This window comes from Muntiacus reevesi, chromosome 19 (assembly GCF_963930625.1).
Source record: "Muntiacus reevesi chromosome 19, mMunRee1.1, whole genome shotgun sequence".
NCBI classification, from domain to species: Eukaryota; Metazoa; Chordata; class Mammalia; order Artiodactyla; family Cervidae; genus Muntiacus; species Muntiacus reevesi.
The window spans coordinates 39,315,061-39,338,950 of NC_089267.1; the positions used below are offsets into that span (position 1 = coordinate 39,315,061).

Below are 23,890 nucleotides of genomic sequence, written 5' to 3' on the forward strand. Positions count from 1 at the left end.
TCTTCTAAATTTGGAAATTAGTGGTCATTTTGGAGGCATTTTCCCAACAATAAAAACCCTCAGCATGACCCTTGGTCACCTCTTAAGTGAATGGGAGTATAACACAGCAACAGTCAGTTCAAACCTCATCTTCAAGTACAAATTAAAAGCAGTTCAAAAAGAGAGACAGAGCATCTGCTCTGATCCCAGGGAGAAAGACTGGAATGCTGAGAAGGCAACTGGGGCAGGACTTAAAAGAAACAATACATATAGTAAAAATGTTGCTTTCCAATCTAGGAGTCATTTTCCTCTCATTTTGGCATTAATTTCCTTTTTAGTAGAACTATCATATTGTTTCCTGGTAACAGGTTTTCCTGAAGGCTTTTGCTTCTTTTTCTTGTAGGCTCTTTTATGAAACAATTTCTGGAGAAGAGATGGAACTAACACTGCACCATTTCCAGCTACCTCCTGATAATCCCTCCTCTTTCCTTCTGGTACTTAGGCCGATATAACAGACCCTTACACTGTCTCCTCATCCCATCCCCACAGACCCCACTCTCAGCAAGCCCCTTCCACCATGGCCTATCCCACCAGGTCCAGGAAAGGGGGCCCAGAGGGCAGGAGAGAAGTGCAGACATGATCTGGGTACTCAGGTGGAACCCGAACTATAGATTTACCTTGCAGCAACGGTATTTTAAAAGGAGTTTAAGTTCTTTAGTACCAAAATTATAAGGCATTTGCACTGAGAATTTCATAAGCTTCTGTACATTTAGCCAGGGCCCTAAATAACATCACATTATTGTTTCTATGGAAAAATCAAATTCTCATTTCAAATACCTAACCTCAGATGAACTTTTACAACAGAACTTGAGTGGGGGACTATTCACATACTCCCACACACTCAGGGACAGTTTCTCTTTCTATCAAGCAGACTGTCCACCAGTCAGTCTGTCTTGTGTTCACACTGTCTTTTTATTAAAGGATAACATATCTGGCATAAACAAAAGCAAAAAAAAACCTGTGAAAACAAAAAGCTAAGATTGAAAGACTAAAATTAAATATTTTATACTTACTGAGTTCAAAGTAATGGTTCTGTTGTAAATTTATTAAACAAAAAAGAATTACTCTTAAAAATGATCTTGCTTTATAGAGGCAGTATGGTAAAAAACATAATACGTGAGTTTTGTAGTTGTAAACTATGAATCTCCAGTCAAGCTACTTTTCTGAGCCTCCGTTTTCTTGTCTATAAACAGGGATGGTTATATTTGTCTCTTGAGGATTATATTTTTATGCAAGATTTAGAAATTTCTAGCAATAAATCTGGCACAATGGTTATTTCCTGTCCTTTCTCCCTTGTAACCTGTTTAACATCTTTTTGAACTCACTGTTTCACTTCAATAAAAATACTTTCAAATCGCATTTAATTTTCAGAAGTTTTGATTTAAATGTTTCTCTGTTCTTGAGTACCCTACCTATCCATCTGATTGACTTAGGTTAAAGTCCAAAATAGACTAGTATGGGTAGATTATTAACTTATAAATGACATAGTTTCAAGAGTTTACTTATGTTGATAATTGTATTCATTTATTTAAACTGACTCACCTGTGCCTACTCTCCCAAAATATTTAATTTTCACAAGATTTGTGGACTTCAATTCTTTTTCTTTTCTCTCTTTTTTTTTTTCTTGAATAGGGATTTAGACTCTTATAACAGTCTCAACCAAGATTCCTTCTGTGAGTGACAGTTAGCAAAGTCAGGTTGTATTGGAATGAGTCAAGGAATGACTTCCATGGAGGGCAAATCAGATTTCATTTAAGTAAATTCGTCAAGCGAATGTTCTTTCCCATTTACCGTTAAGCCCGTCGCACTGCAGAAGCAGAGGCAAGGGGGGAGTGACATCTGTGAGCAGAGCAGACACACGTGAGCAGCGGGAAGGAGCGGGGTCCACGGGGTCTTATGGCCTCAAGTGAGCAGAGTCCATTCTGCTGCTTAAAGTGTCCAGGACGCTACCCCTCCCAACACTCTACTGGTCCCCACTCCTGGTGTTTGTCTTCCGGGCTGTCAGAGTTGGGGGAATCTGCCTGTCGGTTGAATCTGACACCCCTGTTTCTTATTCTATGGTTTCATAATCCTTGATTTTTTTCAGTCAGCTGTGTGTCCACTGGAGATCAGGTCCTGCCTGCAAAGCTTGAACTCGGTAAAAAACACTCTCTGCTGTAAGGAAGCCTGAAGGCTAGGGAGATTTAAAGTGATTTACAGTCCCCAACAATCACAGAGATAAGTCCATCAGAAATATTTTTCTGTTTTGAATTGAAATGTAGGTTTTTTTCTTCCACTCTCATAAAGATGTGTTTCTATCATGTGGCTACCAGGTAACCAAAAGCTCACAGATGTCCAGACACCCTGCATTTACTGAGTGTGTGTGTATTCAAGGTTCATTCAGGTAGCTTAATATGAAACCAAAATGCCTGGTCCTACATTCAGCTAGATAAGAGTGCTGATTTTAATTTTGTGATGTAGAAATAAGGCCAAATAAACAGGCAAAAAGTAGACCTAAAAATGGCTTTAACTTACTAAACCACTATATCTTTGACAGCAATTTTAGATAAAAATGGTCCAGAGGACAAAGTGCATAATTAATGATGAGAAAATGATTACTTCAAGTCCCATAATAAAGAGTTCTCCCTGTAGTAATCATTTGTCCAGAGTTTTATTCACGCAAAAGTGACAGTTACTTCTTGCTTCTATCTCCTTCATTCCAGTACTGTTCAGTCTGCATTTCTGTGAGTCGGGATATTGTGCGCTGAAATGCAAAGATTTCCTCTTCTCCAGTAAACATGGCGAGTCCTTCCGCTGAGTCCTAATTACCAAAAAAATAAAATAACAATCCAGTACCAATTAAAACCTTTGCAACTGAAAATTTAAAGAACTAAGTAGAAGTTTAAAAAATACTTTTTGAGCTTAGATTATAAAATATTCTACAAATTTTTTCATTAAATTAAAGAATCAACTAATTTTACCCAATAATTAGATTAGATTAGCGAATCAGCTAATATAAGTTAGACTAGAGAATCAGCTAATTTAAACCAGTAATCAATAAGCAGAACAAATTACCAGAAAGAAAACATTAGACGAATAATTAAAGCTGAAACAACACCCTAAAATCCAAATAAGAAAACTTGCTCAGATGAAAATTCTCTACAAAATCTAAAGGAAGGACATTCCAGACAGAAAAAGAATTCTTTCTCAAAAAGTGCATGCCAGAAAGAAGTAACATCAGGACTATCCTGGTGGCCCACGGGCTAAGACTCCAAGCTCCCACTGCAGGGGGCCGGGTTCCATCCCCAGTTAGGGAACTAGATCTGTTATGCCCAAACTAGGACCCAGCACAGCCAAATAAATAAAAGTAAATACATATTTTTTTAAAAAAGAAATAAGCAACAACAAAACCCAGTAGTTCTGGTATATCAATATGCGGCTGAGACTCTCCCTTGAAGCTTCACAGTCAGGGCCCGTTCCCAAGGGGAGGCCTGAGGGCTAATCTCTTTTTCCAAACTGGGTGACTGAGAGGTCTTCTGGGACCTGAAGATTGTGTCTTGGGAGTGAGCTTTGGGAAGGCCAGAGCTGTTTGTGGTCTTGAGCTGTTGGGACACTTGATACTCCCATGTAGCATTATTGGGGAGCCCTCCGTGAGGCTAGTAAATAATCTGGGACTGGTGATTTCAACACAGGCTATAGCCTGTAAGTAAACACTGAATCTTGTCTCTTTCCTTAGGAGTTTGCTATTATACTCTCTCAGAGAAAAATTCTGCACTCCTAATTCCAAATTACTGACCCACTGTAAAACTGCATGACCTAGAGCCACGTGCCAGGATTTCTTCATGTATTATTGGCCCCAAGTGCTGAGTGTACTTTGCCCTATATCTGAACTCTGATCAGAAGAAAAATTCAAAAGCCAATGATTTAAAGAATTTCAGAAACTGAGATGAAGTAGCCCCTTAAGTGTATTCTTCCAAATTGTCAAAAGACATTATTTGGATATATTGCTCTCAGAGAAATGGGATCACAAGCAGCTATGTATCTCTACATGTAGATTTAAAAATCATATTTTGAAAGTTCACTATTTAAATAATTATTGGCCTCATTTTCCCAAGGTCCTGAGAATGCATAATTTCAACTCAGGTCAATAAGGAACTGTTTCCTCATTCCAAATGGTCTTTTACCACTAGGGTTGAAAGAATGGGGCTCCCCTCATTTGGGGGGGAGGGGTGAGTGTTTATAGTTTTAAATTTTTTACTAATATTTCAGTTATCTACAGTTGAGAATATACCCTGTTAATATTCATACAGAAAAAGGAGATGCAAAGCCACTTCTGTTTGGCCTGGAGTGAATCACCAGACCCCCCAAGCTCCAGGAGAGCTGGGCCAGCATCAGCCGGTTTCCGACAGGGTGTCCTCAGAGCCTGGCAGCCAAAGGTGCTCACAAAAGTCTGCAGAATGGGGTTAGGAGATGAACCGTGATTTCTCTCTAAGCAAAGGGCCTTGTCAGGCACAAAGTCCTCGAACAGCCAGTCCACAAGATTGGATACTGTATCATGCGCTCTACAGATCCAGCAGACGTGGAGGAGGATACCCAGAAAAGGCAGCATGGCGTTGCTGAGGGAGTCCAGAACCAGACACGGGTGCCCGGGGGCCAGCTCTGGCCTGCCACTGGTCAGTGGTGTGACTGCAAGCCCACTAGTTCACCTCCCTGGACCTGGCTTTTATCACAAAGATTCCTTCCACTTTAAGGCTATTCTAATTCTCTATATTTACTGATGCTGAGGATATGTCTGCTATACTGGCTTTAAAGAAAGCGGTAAATCAGTGGTTAAATACATACTGCATTCCTTCTTTAAAACGTAGCCATGCATCAAACCAAAACAATTAAGTTGTTTTATAATAAAAAGAGATTATGTTAATATCACCTACCTGGCTCAGCCCCAAATCATCCATCAGTATTCTGCTTTGCTCCAACTCACTGTCATGATGATCATACAAAAATAAGCTTGATATAGGAGCTGATGCAGAGCAAATTACACGCACCTGAAACAAAGAAAACACGCAAGTGGTGTTACTCCTTACCTTTAACAAGTTGAAGGCAAAAACAAATTTCTCATAAAATAAAAATATGCCATAACAGGGAGCTTAAGATTTTTGCTTTTAAATGGTTCTAAATATATGCAGCAAAATTGGTACTTGGTGAAAATATACTTTTACGAGCTTATAGAATGTGTATTTATAAAGAACAATGCCTTGAACTCCTCTCTTTCAATCTAAGTAAGTCTTAACTTCATTTCTCCTTCTACACATTTTCTCTAAGTCCTAGCTTTATTTTAGAAAAAAAAAATATTTTAAAAACTTCAATCTATCACATTTTCCCGTTTCATTAATCTGTTTTTCTAATTAGAGATTTCACCTAAATATCCAAAAGTTACCCTAAAGCTACTAAAATTTTTTTTACTCTCCATGTTTTAAAGTCCACAAAAAGAGCATAAGCAAAATGTGGTTGTCAAAATTTCAAAACTGGCAGGACCCACCTACACTGTATCTTCTTCATTAATGGAAAAAAATTGTTGCATAAATAAGTGAATATATCATTTCTTTAAAGTGGATTTCAATATTTGGGAAACTCTTTTTTCTATTTCTGGAATATCTCTAAAATGTAAACAGACACACCACATAACCTATAGTCAGAGACCCTGGGATCACAGATGTTTCCAAATGTATTTTTGAAACAAAATACTTTTTTTAGGAAAACCTTTTGACCATTTTCATACTTTTTATAATAGTCTCTTTAAAGTGCTATTTTTAAACTGCACAGTACTTTACAAATACTTCCACACAGCTTACACCGCCTTCTGAAGTAGGGAACAAAGGTTTTATGGGGCAGCTCCAGGCCTGGGGAGTCTCAGCTCGTGACGCCACTCCTGATCTCTTCCAGTTCTAAGTCCAGGGGCTTTTCCATTACCTCTGAGGTTGACATTTTCACTTGACTGTGTGAAGCCTATCTCTGTGTGTCAGAGATGCTCCCCTAATGCACCATTACCCTTAGCTGCACATGGGACAGCTAAGTCCAGTGCACTGCTCCTCTAATTACACCCTGAGTTACCAGAACCTGCATTTATGCCAGCATCCAGCCAGACATCCTTGAAAAACACTAAGCTTGGCACGAATATTTCTTGATTACGTAAGTGTTTGAGTGAATGTCCATATGTAATCACACACCAGAAACTGCTTTCACAACGTAATAAATTTTATGTCCACTAGTTTAAAACATACTCTTCCTGATGTTTAGGGCTTTCCTGGTGGCTCAGACGGTAAAGTGTCTGCCTGCGATGTGGGAGACCAGGGTTCGATACCTGAGTCGGGAAGATCCCTTGGAGAAGGCAATGGCAACCCACTCCAGTACTCTTGCCTGGAAAATCCCATGGATGGAGGAGGCTGGTGGGGAACAGTCCATGGGGTTGCAAAGAGTCGGACACGACTGAGCGACTTCACTTGATGTTTAAGTAGACCTGAATTTGTCTTCAGAATTCACAGCCATCCTTTTAAAATCATTATTTAAGTAAATATGCTGATATCCATGGACACAGAGGCCTGGTGGGCTACAGTCCAAGAGGCTGCAGAGTCGGACATGACTGAACACACACGCGCTATCAGTACTTTAAAACAATGTATTGATGTTTGGGACTAGTCTTTCCATATACAAATGATCTTCTACCTCCTTTTATAAATTATTTTAACCACAAATGACACTTTTTTCATTACTTAGATGGAAATGTCCTTATTTCACAGACTTCTATAAATACATTCTAAAACGATGTCTGTTTAATGCTTCCAATTTCTGAAATAAGAATTTCGGCGACGTTTTTAAAAGATTATAAACTTTAAATATGTGCTTTAGTTAAAGCAAATGTTAGGAGAGTAGTTCTGACATTCCATCATATTGCCAGAAAAATCTTTTTGTCTAATGAAGAAGTAAAACGGTGTGGGGAGGTAGGATCGGGGGTGGGACTGAGGGGTAGGGATCATAAGCTTTCAAAAATGAGTTTATCAATCTGCCACTCTAGGAACCACCTACCAATGCGCCCCTCCCACTTTGTTCTTGAAGCACTGCCCTTTGAAAACAGAGTGCTACCTCTGGGCAATGTATTCCAGACTCTACTCTGATTATTTCTGAGCAGAGTCTCTTGATGAGTAATCCAGAAGGAGACAAGTAACAGACCTTGATCGCCAGCCCTGGTGTTCTCAGCCTCCTGCTCAGAGGGCCCCCTGAGAGCAGGCAGCAGATTCTGACGGCACTCACTAAGGCAGGTTGCCTTTCATGCTCAGGCCCATCACAGGGCCTGTGCTGCCAACTCCCCGCTCTGCACGTGGAGCCCCGCCATCACCGCTCCGTGTTTATGAGCAGCACCCGAGCAGCTGGTGAACCAGCAGGCTCCAGGCCCCATCCCTGGTCTTCATCTGCTGGTGTGGGGTGGGGTGAGCTCGGGAATCTGGATCTTAAGGAGTTCAGATGATTCTGGTGCAGCTGGTCCTCAGAAGGACTTCCTCTGCCTGCCCCCAGGTCGCACACGAAGATCAGTCCACTGTTCCCCTGGATTCTCACAGCACCAAGTCCCCTCTCTCTCCAAGAGAACATCCCACAGTGTGGACTTCACACTCAGTTCTGTGTACATTTAATCAGTCTCTCTTCAACACTAGACTATCAGCTCCATGAAGGCAGGCAGCATGCCTAGCTTTGCTTGTCACTGAATTAGCCCTGTGCTTGGCGTGAAGACTGCAGAATGAACGAATAAAGGAAACATTAAAAATCTCACCTCTCCCTCCCCGCAGATTCTGGTACTTTCTCCTGCCCTCAAGGTCCCTTCAATTTTAGAATCACTGCTCTATTTCAGCACAAGGAATAAGGAGGGAAAACTGTATCTAATGGTAAAACTATATTTCACTCTAACTTAAAGTGGTACTTTAACTTTACTGCAAGTATATTTACAGGTATATATTACTATTAGTGGCTCGTTGTTGTTCAGTCAGGTCCCGCTCTTTTCGACCCCATGGACTGCAGCATGCCAGACTCCCCTGTCCTTTACTATCTCCTGAAGTTTGCTCAAATTAATGTCCATTGAGTCAGTGACGCTAGTGGCTCACCTTCATTGAAAGCTTACTGTATGCCGCACAATGTTCTAAGTATTTTACCTGCTCATTTCATCCTCACAACAATCTTATAAGGTAAATACCATTATTATCCCCTTTTTATAAAAAAGGCAATTCAAGCTAAGTTGGTCTTCAAGGTATTCAGCCTGGTCCTGGGGTCCACTCCTTAACCACTAGGCAATAATGCCTCTGATGAATAGATAAAAGCTCGGCGACTCATACTAGTAATGAGATACTTGGGTTTTTCTTGCTTGTTTAGGGACAATGATACTTACTGGGGTTTCCAAGTCAGAGGGAAAGAAAACTCTAATACTGAGGATGACCCTTTAGTCATTCATTCATTCATTTTGTTCATTCATTATTTCATCAGTCCAACAATTTATTCATGCAACAAATGTTTACTGGGCACTCTACCTAGGTAAGGCATTGTGCTGTGCATCCTCACAGACAGAGCATATCATAAGTTTAGGTGAATGATGGGATTGGGAATATAGCAGAATGTTTTATGACGGGGTTTTTAATACAGTGTGATTACTATGACTGCCATCACCAACAGTACTTGTGCAGCATCAGCTTGTGCCAAGTGCTGCTTTAAAAGGTTTCCCTGGATTAGTTTATTCTGTCCTCACGATAATTCTCTGAAGTAAATTCTACTTCAGAGTAGTTATCTTCGATTTGTATGTGACAAAACTGAGACACAGAGAAGTAAAGTAAGTGGCCGACCAGGATTCGAGCCCAGACAATCTTGCTCCACAGTCCAGAATGTTTAGTTCTGAGAAAATGTACCACATCCTTACCTTGAAATCATAAAAGTTATCAATGAGAGTTATGAATCTCCGAGCTTGGGTCCTCTTTGCCAGGGTAAATTGTGGAATGTTTCGTAAAAATACTGTGTCAAAATGCTTTGACAGTTCCAAATAGTCACTGGCTCCAAGTGGCTATAATTAAAATGAAACAGAGAACAGAAAATTGAAATAAGTCAATTTTGGTTGAAAATATCTCTTTTTCTCGTCAAGGTGTGATCTAGGTGTAGCTTTGAGGTAACTTGACCAAACACGGTGGTGTTTTCAGAGCAGGCTGAGGACAGTATTAAGTAGGGATATTAATACTTAATAGGGATATTAAGAAGGGAGGAGAGAAGACAAGTGCATGATGGGACATGAAAGAATAATTCTAGCCACCTCAGCTGGTATCCTATAGGCCCACAACCTAAATCTGGTCTTCAGTCTTTTTATTTATATGACATGACTTTAAACATGTTCAAATGAATCCTTCTTATGACTCAACTGCAAATTGTCACTACTGGTAAATGCAGCTGTCTTATCACAGCAGCTGAATATTATGTCACCACTCTGAAATAAAGACTATGCTCCAGAATAAAAAGCATCAGACAATATTTCTTGTTTGAGGTCCAATTACTGAAATAGTATGTAGTAAACACTGCTAACCTCTGTAGGCAATACCAGAGGGTTTTCAAACAGAAGAAGAGCGAGCCCTCAAGCACAGCCTGGCGCACCTGTAACCTCCCCACACAAGGAGGATGCAGCCCTCGGGGTCCACAGGACCATCACAAAGGTGCTGCCTGCAGGTGTAACATGCTTGTTCCTGAAACATGAAGGTACCTCATGACAGTTATGAAAGCAATCCACACATTCTCTGGGGTCAGAAACACCCCCAGGAGACTCACTTCTCATTTTAAGTTGGGTGTACCCTGTGAGCAGGAGCCATGAGCAAGGGGCAGGAGAAAGTTTCTGGCCCTGGGAGAATGCAGAGACACTCAAAGGCCAGGAGCTGCCCTCAGGTCCCTCTGCAAGCTCTCAGATCCCAACAACTGATCCCTGGGACCCAGAGAGCTAAGCCTCTTCAACTTCTGGCAGAATTTATCAATACTCCTCCCTGTTTAACAGTGTCTCCCTTGGACTTCCCTGGTGGCTCAGTGGTAGAGAATCTGCCTGCCAATGCAGGAGACACAGGCTTAATCCCTGATCCGGGAAGATCGCACATACCGTGGAGCCTGTGCTCTAGGGCCTGGGAGCCACAGCTGCAGAAGTCCACGTGCCCTAGAGCCTGTGCTCCACAACAAGAGAAATCATCGCAATGAAAAGCCCGCGCACAGCAACTAGAGTCGCCCCACTCGCCACAACTAGAGAAAAGCCCTTGCAGCAATATTTAAGACCAGGTATGGCCAAAAATAAATAAAATAAATAAATAATTAAAAAAAAAAAAAAAGAATGTCTCTATCGTTGGGGTGGTTGTTTGCATTAAAACTTCTGCTTTCAGAAATGTAGATACAACTATGTTCATGGGAGAATCAGGGAACTGCAAGGAGGGGGAGAGTCATCCTGACCTTAGAGTCCACCCTTTCCACCTGCCACTCTCCAAACAACTAGCTGAAATCAACTATACTCAAAAAACTTTTCCTGCGGGTGTGGGGCGGTAAGAGTAAATTGGAGAGGGGGGCCTTGGGGAGGTGGTTCCCTCAAGAAAAGCAGCTCTAAGAAGGATGTGCAGCAACTACGAGCCCAGGGGCACACCACCAGAGAGTGGGCATAAGGCAGAGCTGACGCCTTGAAACCTTAGAGACGCCCCTTCTCCCCTCTCCTCCGCTAACCAGTAACAGCGGGGCCAGAGATGACCTCGCGTTTCCCCGTTGCCCTTCGCTGGCTGGATAGCCTCTGTCTCTAGACCCAGTGTCTGATCTCAGCTGAGACTCCCCCCTCACCTCAGCCACACAAGGGCGCGCATGTGTATGTGGTTTGACGCTGAGGTCAAGCCTGATGTGGGCCAGGAGGGTGTGTTAACAGCAGCTCGGAACAAGAGCTCCGCACAGCCTGGGTTTGAATCCTCAGTCTGTCACTTGTTAGTGATGTGTCTTTGGCAAGAAACCTCATCTTTCTGTCCTTTAGTTTTCCCAACTGTAAAATGGGAATTGAGTCCTATCTCACAGGGTTGTGAGGATTAAACAAAATAATACATGTAAATTGTTTAACACAGCACCTGGAGCAGACATTACCACTCAACTCACTTTTGCTTTCCTCACTACCCCTGATTACATCCAAAACCCTAAATCAGCCTTTGTGCTTTTTCCTGTCCTCACAGTCACAGAAGGAACCAGATGAGACTGTGAAATCCTACATACATAATGAAAACAATTCCCGAAGGGGTGGGGGGTTGGGGGGAAGGCAAGATACAGTGTCTTCCCAGAAAAAGGAGAACTCTACAATAAGACACTCGAACGTTCTGAGGGTGACACACACTACTTTTTGGAGATCAGTTAGAATTTAGTGTCTCATCTTTTGCAAATCAGAAAGTATATTTAAAAAAAAAAAACATAAAGCCTCATTTTAGTTATGCAGTTATATATAATTAAGCTCACTCTTTATGCATGGGTATGATTTCTATCAGTATAACTACATGCCCAAGGAAAATCATTATCAGAAGTGCACTGAAGTGCCTAGGGCAGCTGAAAATCAGAATTCTGCCCACTCAGCTATTTTTACAAATTATATACCTTTGTCAGTAGGCTCTGCATTTGCCATTAGGCTGGCAAATATCCCTTTCCTTCATATCCCTAAGATAATTATGTGCTCATTCATATAAAGAAAACTAAGCTTAACACAGTTATCTATCTCCTTTAAGAACAACAGTCATTGGGGGGCGGGGAGTTATTGTTTAATGGGTACAGAATTTTAGTTTAGGATGATGCAAAGGTTCTAGAGATGGAGTGTTGTGATGTTTGCACAACATGAGTAAAATTAATACCACTGATCTGTATACTTTAAGAAAAAGATTAAAATGATATATTTCATGTTATGTATTATTTAACCACAGTCACAAATAGTCTTTAAATAAAGGAGAGCTTATTAGTTGCAAAAGAAATTTCAATTTAGGCTATCGAGAAAGTAATATCACCTTTCTCTTTAAAATCATGAAAAAGAAGAATGAAATGTATTAATCAAAGAAGGATGTCTTTTCCCCAAAGAAATCAGCTCCAGAAAGGTTAAAATTAATTTAAAATATAAAGGTCTTTCTTTTTTTTAAAATAGGTATTTAAAAGAGTGTGTTTTCTTATTCTGACTTCAATATTGAAGTGTCTAAGAAATGACACTCAACAAAGATCCCCAGGATTGAATTTGGGGAGAGATAAGGGTTTCTTATTAATGAGAAACACTATTTTTCATTACTTAAGTTAAATAGCTGTGAATGAAAATACCATAGAAACTTTGGAATTATGGTCTGTCAGGTCTAGTATGTGACCTTGAGCAAGTCTTCATCAATGTCTGTTTCCTCATCTGTAAAAGGGGGATCATAACCTGTCTCATAGGTTTGCCCAAAGGATTTGATGTATTGATTGCATATAAAATTTTACAATAATGGTGGTTGACCAATAAAAGTTAAATATTAATTTGCAGAGTTCGCATTAGAAGTATTGCACTCAGACACTCAGTCATGTCTGACTCTTTATGACCCCATGGACTGTAGCCCGCCAGGCTCCACTCTCCATGGAACTCTCCTGGCAAGAATACTGGAGTGGGATGCCATTTCTTCCTCCTGGGGGTCTTCCCGACTCAGGGATCAAACTGGTGTCTCCTATGTCCTCTGCATTGGCATGTGGATTCCTTACCACTAGCGCCACCTGGGAAGCCCCCATATGAGAAGTAAGTAAAATAATTTATGCACTGTATGCTGTTGGCACACAATAGACACCTAATAAATAGTACCTATTCTTTTATTAGCTTCCCTGGTGGCTCAGACAGTAAAGAATCCACCTGCAATGCGGGAGACCTGGGTTCCATCCCTGGGTCGGGAAGATTCCCGGGAGGAGGGCATGGCAACCCACTCCAGTCTTCTTGCCTGGAGGATTTCCATGGACAGAGGAGCCTGGTGGGCTATGGTTTATGGGGTCGCAAGGAGTCGGACACGACTGAGTGACTAAGCACTATTCTTTTACTAACTATTAAATAACCTTTTCCTCAGCTCACAAAGCCCGGCAAGTGAACAGTTCGACAATCCTGCCTGCCTCTGCTTTTGCACTTACGAGCAAGAGCCACTCCCTCCCCCTCCCTCTGTTTATGGTCCACCAAAACACCTGCCCGCCTTGGCACCTCAGCCCTCCACGAAGTCATCCCTGGATGACAGACACAGCGTCTGTCTCAGGCCCTCTCCCTCCCACGTGTCTTGTGAAGGTAATACCATGAGCACTCATGTGGGGGAAAGGCCCGGGCCCACAAAATGCACAGCCTCTAACCCAGTACATGTCACACAGGAAGTGCTTAATATTTGTTGAATGCGTTAAGTGAGTGAATATATGAATAAAATACAACACAGCCTGAGGAGCAGGCTTACTCCTTCTTTTATACCCATTTAGTCACCAAAGAAATTGAAACGCCTACCAAAAAACCCCACCTTTTCTTCGTTGGCCCAAATTCTTCACTCCCAAGGTAGGCCTTTGTTGTATACCATAGAAAATACATTTAGGAACATTCTAGAAAAGATATAGATCATAATGTAAACACTGGTCATCCTTGGATAGTGGAATGAAAGATTAATTTTGTTTCTGTTATACTTCTTGGATTTTTTTAATAGCAAAACAATAATGCTTTTTTGGAGATCATTTTTATAGTGGGCATCTTATCACTTATGCCTCATCTGTGTGAGATCATTGTATTAGTTTTGTCATGAACATTTCTCTTTTTATCTCTAGGTTTTCTTTTTATTTATTCTTTCTAAATTTTCTTAATCTATAGATGCAGGATTTTTTCAGGGACATTTAAACATAAAGCATAAGCTGAATGCATATGTACTCCTTTAAAGTTTGACAAAAGGAAGATGGATTTGATATCTGGGATAAAATCTGACTTCAGTTGTACAGTTAACATTCAGCTAATGATTCTTTATAGCAGGGAGACAAGAAGGGAGGGAGGGGATGGGGCAAACGGTACCATTTCCAAATAGGTCACGTTTAGCCCTCATGGCCAAGTACCAGAGTCCCCGTAATCAAAGGCCAAGTAACGTCAAAATGCAAGTCACAGGCAGGTTGATATGCTCCCATTGATACCTTATCTTAATTTGAGCAATTTTGATTACCATGTTGTCAGTGTCTCTTTTTCCCATAATTGTCAGACAATATCCAGTCCCTCCGGATGTGTGTATTACCTCTTCCATCTTCTCTTTCTCTCTCTCCCCCTCCTGCTATTCTAAATGAACCTAAGTTACACTACATCATCTCCATTTCTCTCATCCTTTCTTTTGTATTTTCCTTTCTTTACACTTCTTCATGATTCATTTTGGATAATTTCCTCTGTTTTTCCTGAGTTGTGTTTTATCTGCTCTTAATCTCATTCACGAAGTTCTTGATTTTGGTTACATACTTTATAGTTCTGGAAATTATACTGATTCTTTTTCAAAGCTGATATCTCTCTTTTTATCATTTCTAGATACCTACACTTAAACTTTCAAGCCTAGCTTTCTTTTTAAAATCTCTTTGAATATGTAAGCTTAGTTGTTGAAAATATGAACTCATAATTCCAATATCTTATGTTTTAATTTTACTGTTTTGCCTTCTTATATGTTTGGTTATCTTTGTATACTGGATTATATCTTTAAAAAGACACTCAAAGAAAAAAATCTCAAGTTCAAGACCCGAAGTATTCTGAGCTACTTGGTTCACACAAAGTTTGACTTTGTCCACAGAGATCTGGTTTATTAGTTCAAGCTCACACTTATTCCTAGAGCACAATCCTTCAGGGCTCCAACCAAAGTGGGGAGCAGCTTAGTAGGTCCCCATCCGTGGCTGGCCCTGGTCTCTGCCCTTTGTCTCAATAGCCCAGTGAGGCTGCCAAAAGCAAGCTCAGAACTTTTAAAAGAAGATTACTAGTGCTCACCAACATCCATGTTTTCTTCATTTCCCTGAGTGCACAGCTAGATTACACTTCCCAGCCTCTCTCGCATTTAGGTGGGGCCACGCAATCAGGCTCAGACCAGTGGAATGTAACAGAAAGTGCTATGAATCACTTCTAGATCTGGCCCATAAAAACTCCCACACAGACTCCTCACTTTCTTTACTCATACACTGGTTGAAGAGAGATGCCGCTAGGACTTAAAGATGGGTGGATGCACAACAGGGATGAAGCCTGGATCCATGAGGGACCACCTGGAGCAGTTTCCTGGCCAGCTTACACTGGGTGGTGAGATGAGCAAGAAACACACGCTCATTTGTTAAACCTCTGAGACTGGGGGTTATCTGTTAAACCTCTGAGACTGGGGGTCATCTGTTAAGCCTCTGAGACTGGGGGTCATCTGTTAAACCTCTGAGACTGGGGGTTATCTGTTTCTGCAGTTAGCCTAATCTGATACTTAATTCATTCAGCTTCCCTTCATTGCCCTAACTACAAGGTTGGGGCAAATTACTGACAAAGAGCCCACCATTATTGGAAGTGGAAGATTTCCCAACACTTCCTGTGTGAACAAGGATTCTTACTCACATAAGATGCTAACTATCAAAAATTTCTCTTTAAATTTTCTTCACATTATCAGTAAAATTTTTTAAATCAGGAACTGCATTTAGCCATTTCCAACATCAAATCTGATTCTTAAAAAGTTACATTCATGGGACTTCCCTGGTGGGCCAATGGTTAAGAATCCACCTACCAGTGCAGGAGACATGGGTTCCATCCCTGATCCAGGAAGACTCCACACGCCGTGCTAAGCCAGCATGCCATAACCACTGAGTCTACATGCCACAACTACTGAAGCCCTGCGTGGGCTAGAGCCTAGAGCCTGTGCCCCGCAACAAGAGAAGTCACCTCAAGGAGAAGCCTGCGTGCCGCAACTAGAGAGTAATCAAGACCCAGAACAGCCAAAAACACACTTCTTTAAAAGTTACGTTCATGGAGGTCACTTTTCTCATTACAAATGTGAAAAGATTTTATCTGAAAGTTTTGTTCAAATTCAGTATTTGATATACTTAAAACACCTTTATAAATTTATTTTTCCTCTCATGATTACGTAACATACAGAAGTATAATAAATGTCTTCACCAAACCACATATAGATGCTGCCAGATCATCTTATATAGCCTAGTGTGCCATAAGATCACCAAATGGTATCATTTTTGATGTGTGACATCTTGATCACTAGGACTGGTAAACTGATAATGTGGCCACAGGCCCACTCGCCCCCTCTTTTTTACTAGCATTCATCATTTAAAGGTGTCTGGGGCATTCAACTGCATTAACTTAAAAAGTCTCTATACAATTAGATAATTTAAAATTCATTTTAAGTGTTTTTGGAGAAATGAAGAATGCCTATGTGGGGTAGTCTGATTACAGTTATGACTCCAGTTATTCTTGCCTCCTTGTCCACACCTTTTATATTGTGACTTTCTAGCTCTAGTTGAAGACATGGAGTCTATCTGCACAACTCTTCTATCTGGGTGGGCTTATAATTTATCACAGCCAATAGAACAAGGCAAAAGTAACAAATTTCTAGTTATGAACTTAGGTCTCAAGAGGCTTTGAATGCTTCCACTCACCCTGTCGCAGCACCTCAGCTGGCCTGCTAGAGGAGAAAAGGACAGAAGGAGAGCCAGTTGCCTATAGCCAGCCAGGCTCCCAAAGAGATGAGCAAGCAAGATCAGCAAGGCTGAATATTGATGCATCAGTGAATGCAAAATTGATCAAAATAACTTCCCACCTCACTTCCCGATTTTCTAGCTGACTAGAGAGTGATAGTAAATGCTTTGTTTGTTTGTTTGTTTTAAGTCACTGAATTTGGAGGGTAATTTACTGAAATACTACACTTGCTACAGAAAGATTTGCTAAGTAAAGCCCATGTTTTAGAAGTCATTAGCAAGTTCAGCACATATAGAAAAAATATGATTTAGCTTTTATAGCAAAAGATAGATTTTACATAAGTGATAAATATATATTAGCACAGAGTGCCATTTACTTTATACTCATTTATTTTTGTAATCAATTTTGGAATTTTTATGGTACAGTGTAAAACTTATTTCTAAAAATAAAACTTATGATTTACTATATATAAGAACCAGGAAAAAAGCCATAAAATTATGTGGCATCCTTATATAGACCACAAAACAACAAAGACCCAATTGAATGAAAATAGAAAGCCATAGAGAGAAAGCAAGTTGACATGAAGATGGAATTGGGAGGGGGACAAGGACTCATTGCAATAGAACTAAAACTGTAAGAGCATTCCATTAGAAAAATAAATAATTTGAATAGATAGTTCATGGAACAAAAATATACAAGAAGTTAAAGGGGCTAATAAGCAAAAAATATAGTCAAGCTCGGTGGTAACCCTAGAAAGACAAAATAAGAATGATGTATCATTTTCCATACAGCAATTTTGCAAAGAAAAATAAAAGACAGTGGGACTCCCCTGGTGGTACAGTGGATAAGAATCCACCTGCCAATCCTGGGGACATGGATTCAGTCCCTGCTCCAGGAAGGTTTCACATCCCACGGAGCAATTAAGCCCATGTGCCACAACTACTGAGCCCGCACACCACAGCTCCTAAAGCCCTTGTGCCTAGAGCCTGTGCTCCGCAACAAGAGAAGCTACTGCAATAAGCCCGAGCACCACAGCAGAGTGGTTCCAGACTGCCGCAACTAGTTAAGCTGCACGTAGCAATGAAGACCCAGGGCAACCAAAAATAAATAAACAAAGCTATTTTTAAAAATAAATTATACTACTCAATGCTGGAAGGCATATAATGAGATAGCCATTGCTGCTGGATGAGTAAATCAGTCGGAAAAAAAAAATTGGATTGTATTAAGAGCCTTAAAAGAAGTCATAAACTTGACTCTGTCCTTCTGCTTCTAGAAATCAATCTACAGGAAATAACCAAAAATTCAACAAAAGGCTATACACAAGGATTATTTATGACTATGAGAATCAAAAATCAACTTTAAAGTATAACAAACAAGAGGAATGGCTCAGTAGGGCACATTAATATAATGGGATAATATGTTGCCAACAAATAAAGGTGTTTATGAAAAATATTTTATGATGTAGAAACAAACTTATGGTAAAAAGCTAAGTGGAGATAGGACAATGTAAAATTATAATTATATTCAAAATATGTATGTAGGACAAAGGCTACATAAATATGTAAAAAACACTAATAGCTGCTATCTCTAAATGGTCTGAAAGGTCTGAATGATAGACTGAAGGAGGGTTTTTTTTTTTAATCTACTATATTTTTAAGTTTTTTCTGCATTTTCTAAAGGGTCTGAGAATATATTATAGGCAAAAAAGCATAAAAACAGAATTGCTATAGCAAAACAATGTTTGAGATCTTTATTCATTCCAAACAAAATACACCCTCTGTTTTTGTTTTTCAGCTATTTAATCCCCTTCATCTTCCCTGGGCTTCCCTGATACCTCAGTTGGTAAAGAATCCACCTGCAATGTAGGAGACCCCAGTTCAATTCCTGGGTTGGGAAGATCCGCTGGAGAAGGGAAAGGCTACCCGCTCCAGTATTCTTGGGCTTCCCTGATGGCTCCGCTGATAAAGAATCTGCCTGCAATGCAGGAGACCTGGGTTCGATCCCTGGGTTGGGAAGATTCCCCTGGAGAAGGGAAAGGCTACCCATTCCAGTATTCTGGCCTGCAGAATTCCATGAACTGTATAGTCCATGGGGTCACAAAAAGTCGGACACGACTAAGCTACTTTCACTTCACTGATCTTCCCTACATACAAAATATTCAACATAAATGCGTATACTAAAGAGCTTGAGGACCCACGAATCTATTTAAATTTGCAGTTGCCAACTCTCACTTACTCCAGTGTATGAGACTGGAGTCCCAAAACTGTCAGTACTGTTGATTCGTGAAAATACAGTTTGAGCCATGTGGGTCCACTTAAATGAAGATTTTTTTTCTTGGTAGTAAATACTGAAGTGCCACATGATCCATGGTTGGTTGAATCCAAGGGTACAGAACCTCAGGTGTGGAGGGCCAACTATAACTTATACACGGATCTTCAACTGTGCGGAGGGCCGGCAGCCCTGTTTCTGTATGGTTCAAGGGTCCACTGTACTGTTTATTCACCTCAGTGTCCCTAGCACCTCACACAGACCAGGGAACGTAATCTTGCACAATACAAGACTGCTGAATAAATGAATACACTGTCACCAATTCTTCAAAATCAATTATATTTACGGAAGGTGTCCCTGGTGGCTCAGTGGTAAAGAAGCTGCCTGCCAATGCAAGAGACACAGGTTTGATCCCCGATCAAGAGAATCCCACAATGCCACAGAGCAACTAAGCCCGTGCGCCTTAACTATTGAGCCTGTGCTCCACAACAAGAGAAGCGGCCCACAATGAGAAGCCTGAGCACCCCCACTAGAGAATAGACCCCACTGACTGCAACTAGAGAAAAGCCCACGCAGTAACAAAGACCCAGCACAGCCAACAATAAATAAATAAAATTGAAAAAATTATATTTACTGAATGTTTAAGAAATACAAGGCATTATACTAAGTTCTACAAGGACTTTGCAAAATACAGAGAAGACACATTTCTTCACTCTTCTGACTTCACGAACATACCACTAAATTGCATGCACATGACACCTATGGTAGGTGCGAATATTTATAGCTCTGTTCTGCATTAGCTGATCTGCCTATATACATAAACCATAGCATAAGACACTGTTTGAAATCATAATTAGTATTATAAATTCATGCATTGTGTCCCATGAATAAGTAAGGCATATGATTATTTTTGAGTACTAAATGGCACTCTAGTTAGTAGCATCCTTAAGGATGTTATTTTAGCTCAAAATTCAAGTAGCATTACCGAATGAAGATTCTTCTTATGAGAGATAATGATGACAGTCTCCATCTTTCTACCTGAGCAATTAAAAAGTTTAATAGTCTTTGATGTGACTGGTTATCTGAATAATTTTCTAAACAAGAACAATTAAAATCCACTTATTCGATGGTTTATGCATTCTCGACTATTGTTTCAAACTCTTTGTTTCTGTGGAAACCTGATGAAAACTTAAAGAACTTAAAATATATAATGAGTTTGCAAAGAGAATTTGTTTTCCTTAATTACCAAGAACATACAGCTGGATTGTATGTAGCATAGCTTTTCTGACAAACTTTTGGGAATAAAAGAGCTTGCCTGCCATCCTCTTTCTCCTGTTTGAGAAATGGAACAGCTGTCTGCTTTGGTTTGACCCCGGTACCAGGAGTGGAGTGAGGATTTTCTCAATGCCACACCAATGTGAAAGGCATGAGCATTACCACTGGGCTGCCGTCTGCCCTGCAGTGAGTGGTTGATCCACTTCAGCAACAGGAATGAGCTGTCAGCTTGAGTTTCTTTTTTCTCTGCCTGGCTAACGCTTGTTCCACCACCATTATTTCAGCTCAAGTAGGACAATTATTATTTCAAGCGCTGTCTAGATAATACTGTCCTAAGAGTTACTCTTTATCTGTATAGGCTCCTCTTTATAAATTCCTTGTAGTGATGCCCTGATAGCTCCTCATTAAACAAATATGTGTGGCACCTTGCTTTGTTTACACAGAAATGACAATATCTCAAATCTTAAAAGAGAAGTGCCTTTTAATAGGAAAAAAGTGCTTGAATGGTATTTGGATGACTGTGTCCTTTTCAAAACAAACAAAAGAAAATATCAAAAGAACTGATGCTAAAACAACTATATGCACCAAATTAATAAAGATAATAACTAGAAAAACAGCACTGAAATGTGTACAAATAATTTCTCAAGGTTGGTGATATGCCACCTTAATATGAAAAATCTTATTAATAAGAAGAACATAACATCCAGCCTGGAAATATCTCATCATTCCAGAAAATACTACCAACTTGTACACTTCAGAAGATGTTCTTTTTGTGCTGAGGAAAAGTCTTACTACTTGATTTATACAGTCTTAACAGCAGGAGGCTAGTTCTGCTTAGACGGGCCAGATCTTTGTTAAACTCTCTAACCCCTCTGGGGCTTCCCAGGTGGTTCAGTGGTAAAGAATCCACCTGTAATGCAGAAGACATGAGTTCGGCCCCTCAGTTGGAAAGATCCTCTGGAGAAGGGCATGGCAACCCACTGCAGTATTCTTGCCTGGAGAATCCCATGGACAGAGAAGCCTGGCAGGCTACAGTCCAGGGGGTTGCAGAGTTGGACGCAACTGAGCACACACACACACTATCCCCTCTACAGCCAAATAATAATGGTTAATATGGTATTCTTTTGGAGGGAGTGTCATACTTTTAACAGGGCTTGTAAAAACAATGACTCAACAACAACAACAACAAAAGTCAACATGGTACACCAGAATCAAGATTGTACCTTCTCCCCACTTTGTGCATCTAGCTCTGCATATCTAGTAGGGCTCCAAATCCTGGAGATATCTAATTCTGGAGAGTCTGGACCTGAAAACTTCTCAAAACACAAACCATATCATATCTGAATGCCTACAATGTGAAAAGCACTATGCTGGGTTTATTTCTAGGAATTCTTCTAAGTTCAATTGGAGAGTAGAAAACCCCAACAAAATTGGCATTAAAAACATTTGACTTATAGCCTGCAGCATAGAAAACCAAAATGAAAATTATGGAGATAGGTTAAAAACACAACATTAGAAGAACATTAAGAAGTAGGAAATCATTATCATTAGCATCATCATTATTGTTAATAAGCACCACTAAGTGTAAGAATTAATACCACTCCAAGGTAATACATTAAAACTGCAAAAGAATCTCCATCAGATGGTAAGAATTATTGGAATGGATTAATTATACCAACCACCTGGGATTGAGTAAATAGAGACTATAATTTTTAAGCAATTAGTTGGCATCTGACTGGGATGTCCAATTGATTAATAGACATCTAAAATTTGAGAAGCATCAAGAGTTACCCTTTTAGGAAGGAATGAGACAACTGGATTTGACCATGCCAAAAAAATTAACATCATGAATGAGTTAGTGTAGCTTAGAATCGTCCATTCAGAAAGACCCTAAATATTTCTAGAACTAGAATGTCCTGCCCAGGTACTTCATTCTTAAGTTTTCAATTTGACTATGCATGATAGAAAGCAGTCTAGAGTCTATACAAAACAGGACTGCTTCTTTGGTTTTTAAGTCTGAGGTAAATGAGTCTTCACAGCCTCCTTCACAGACCTTGGCTGGCTAATTATCTCCTAGAATCTACCCTCACCATAAGATTATTCAACCTGGCTAGACTCTAGCTAGTTCTCAGGGTATCTAAAGTTTCTGAATGGAGGTATGAGAGGTTTATGTTTTAGATTTTACAAGAAGCCATGGCAATACTTTGAATTACTAGGCTTTGTTTATAATGACTACCAAAACTTGTTTACCTTTAAGTCGGTTCTAACCAGATTCTAGAAAAATGGGAACAAGTGAGCTGAACAACACATTATATTAGCCTAATAAGAGAGCTCATATTCTCCATGTCTGGAACACAGGCAGCAAAACACTTTCCAAAAACATGTCGTATACAAATGTATGTGTGTGTGAATATTTCACTAGTTAGTTTCTTTAAGGAGTTTTTGGTTGGATGGTTTCTAGTTTAACATGGTTCTTTATTTTTAAGTAACCATGTATAATTAACCTTTTAAGATGATAAACAATGAGGAAATTTTATTTTAACTGCACTAGCAGCTAGTTCTTTCAAATGCTTAACCTAGGTATTAACAACCCAGCAGACACTGAAAAAAATATTGGCAGGGGGAAGAAAACCAGTCCAATGGTTGCTATAATTATTTCACAAAGTCATTTGTTAAAATAATGCTAAAAAAAACCTGTTCTAATTTCCCACTGCAGAAGGCATTTCCTTAGCTAGTTCAAAACAAATGGAAAATGAAATATTATTGCTAGTGCCTCAGACATCATGCTATCTGATTGTATAGACTACAGAAGGTAATAAACATATGTGGCCAAGACTGACACATGATTCTATACTTTTCTGTTTTTAATATAATGACTTTGTAAGAATGTATATGATAATAATGAAGTGATTAGTAACAATACTACCGGAATCACTGAAATCAGGAGCTGACAGACTAGTTAATGTAATTGAGCCATCCTGAGCATCCTCAGTAGAGGGCAGTATTTGCTACATCTGGTGGGAGGAAAGTCTTAATAAATTTCTTTGGCTTTGAGAACTATCCAGAAGAATGTGAAAGATTACTCCTATACAATGCAATATGAGGTTCTATGCCCTTTGCTACTGGTTCCACATGTGAATGTGAAATAAAAGGTCAATCGGTGCTAACTTTACCCTTTGCATTTCAGGGGCATGAAAAGTAATAATTAGGGCACTAAAAAGTAACTTTGTAAAGAACTTTAGAATAGCAAAGAAAGTGTTTTAAATTTGAGAATGATGGCTTCTGAACATGTTAAAGTCTAACAAAGGAAGAGGCTTTATTTTGCTTTGTGAGCATTCATTGGGAAGAAACTGAATCCTCTTAGAGGTGAATATTAGAAAAGCCTAAGCAGAGCAAGAAACGTAGATATCAAAGGGTTATTTTCCCTTGTACTCTTCTGCTTTTCAAATCGTGGAAATATTCAGTGAAAAATGCTAACTTTACATTCTCAGGATATTGAAACGTGAAACAGAGCAAGGTTATATGCCCCTTGTACTGCTGGTTACACAAAGGGCCAAATCTTTGAAACTGATTAAAACCAACAGAATTCTTCACTCCATC

The 23,890-nt window shown here is 39.9% G+C and overlaps 1 protein-coding gene across 3 annotated transcripts in view; it reads right to left on the minus strand.

Moving 5' to 3' along the window:
• Positions 1–1,536: 1,536 nt before the first annotated feature.
• AFG1L (AFG1 like ATPase) overlaps positions 1,537–23,890 on the minus strand; it is a 237,506-nt gene continuing 215,152 nt past the window's right edge. For all 3 annotated transcript variants that reach the window (XM_065911302.1, XM_065911301.1, XM_065911303.1), the window contains 3 exons: positions 8,972–9,112; positions 4,950–5,063; positions 1,537–2,839 (listed from right to left, as the gene is read on the minus strand). In XM_065911302.1, coding sequence (XP_065767374.1) covers positions 2,711–2,839; positions 4,950–5,063; positions 8,972–9,112 — 384 coding nt within the window. In that variant the 3' untranslated portion in view covers positions 1,537–2,710. The remainder of the gene's footprint in view (positions 2,840–4,949; positions 5,064–8,971; positions 9,113–23,890) is intronic.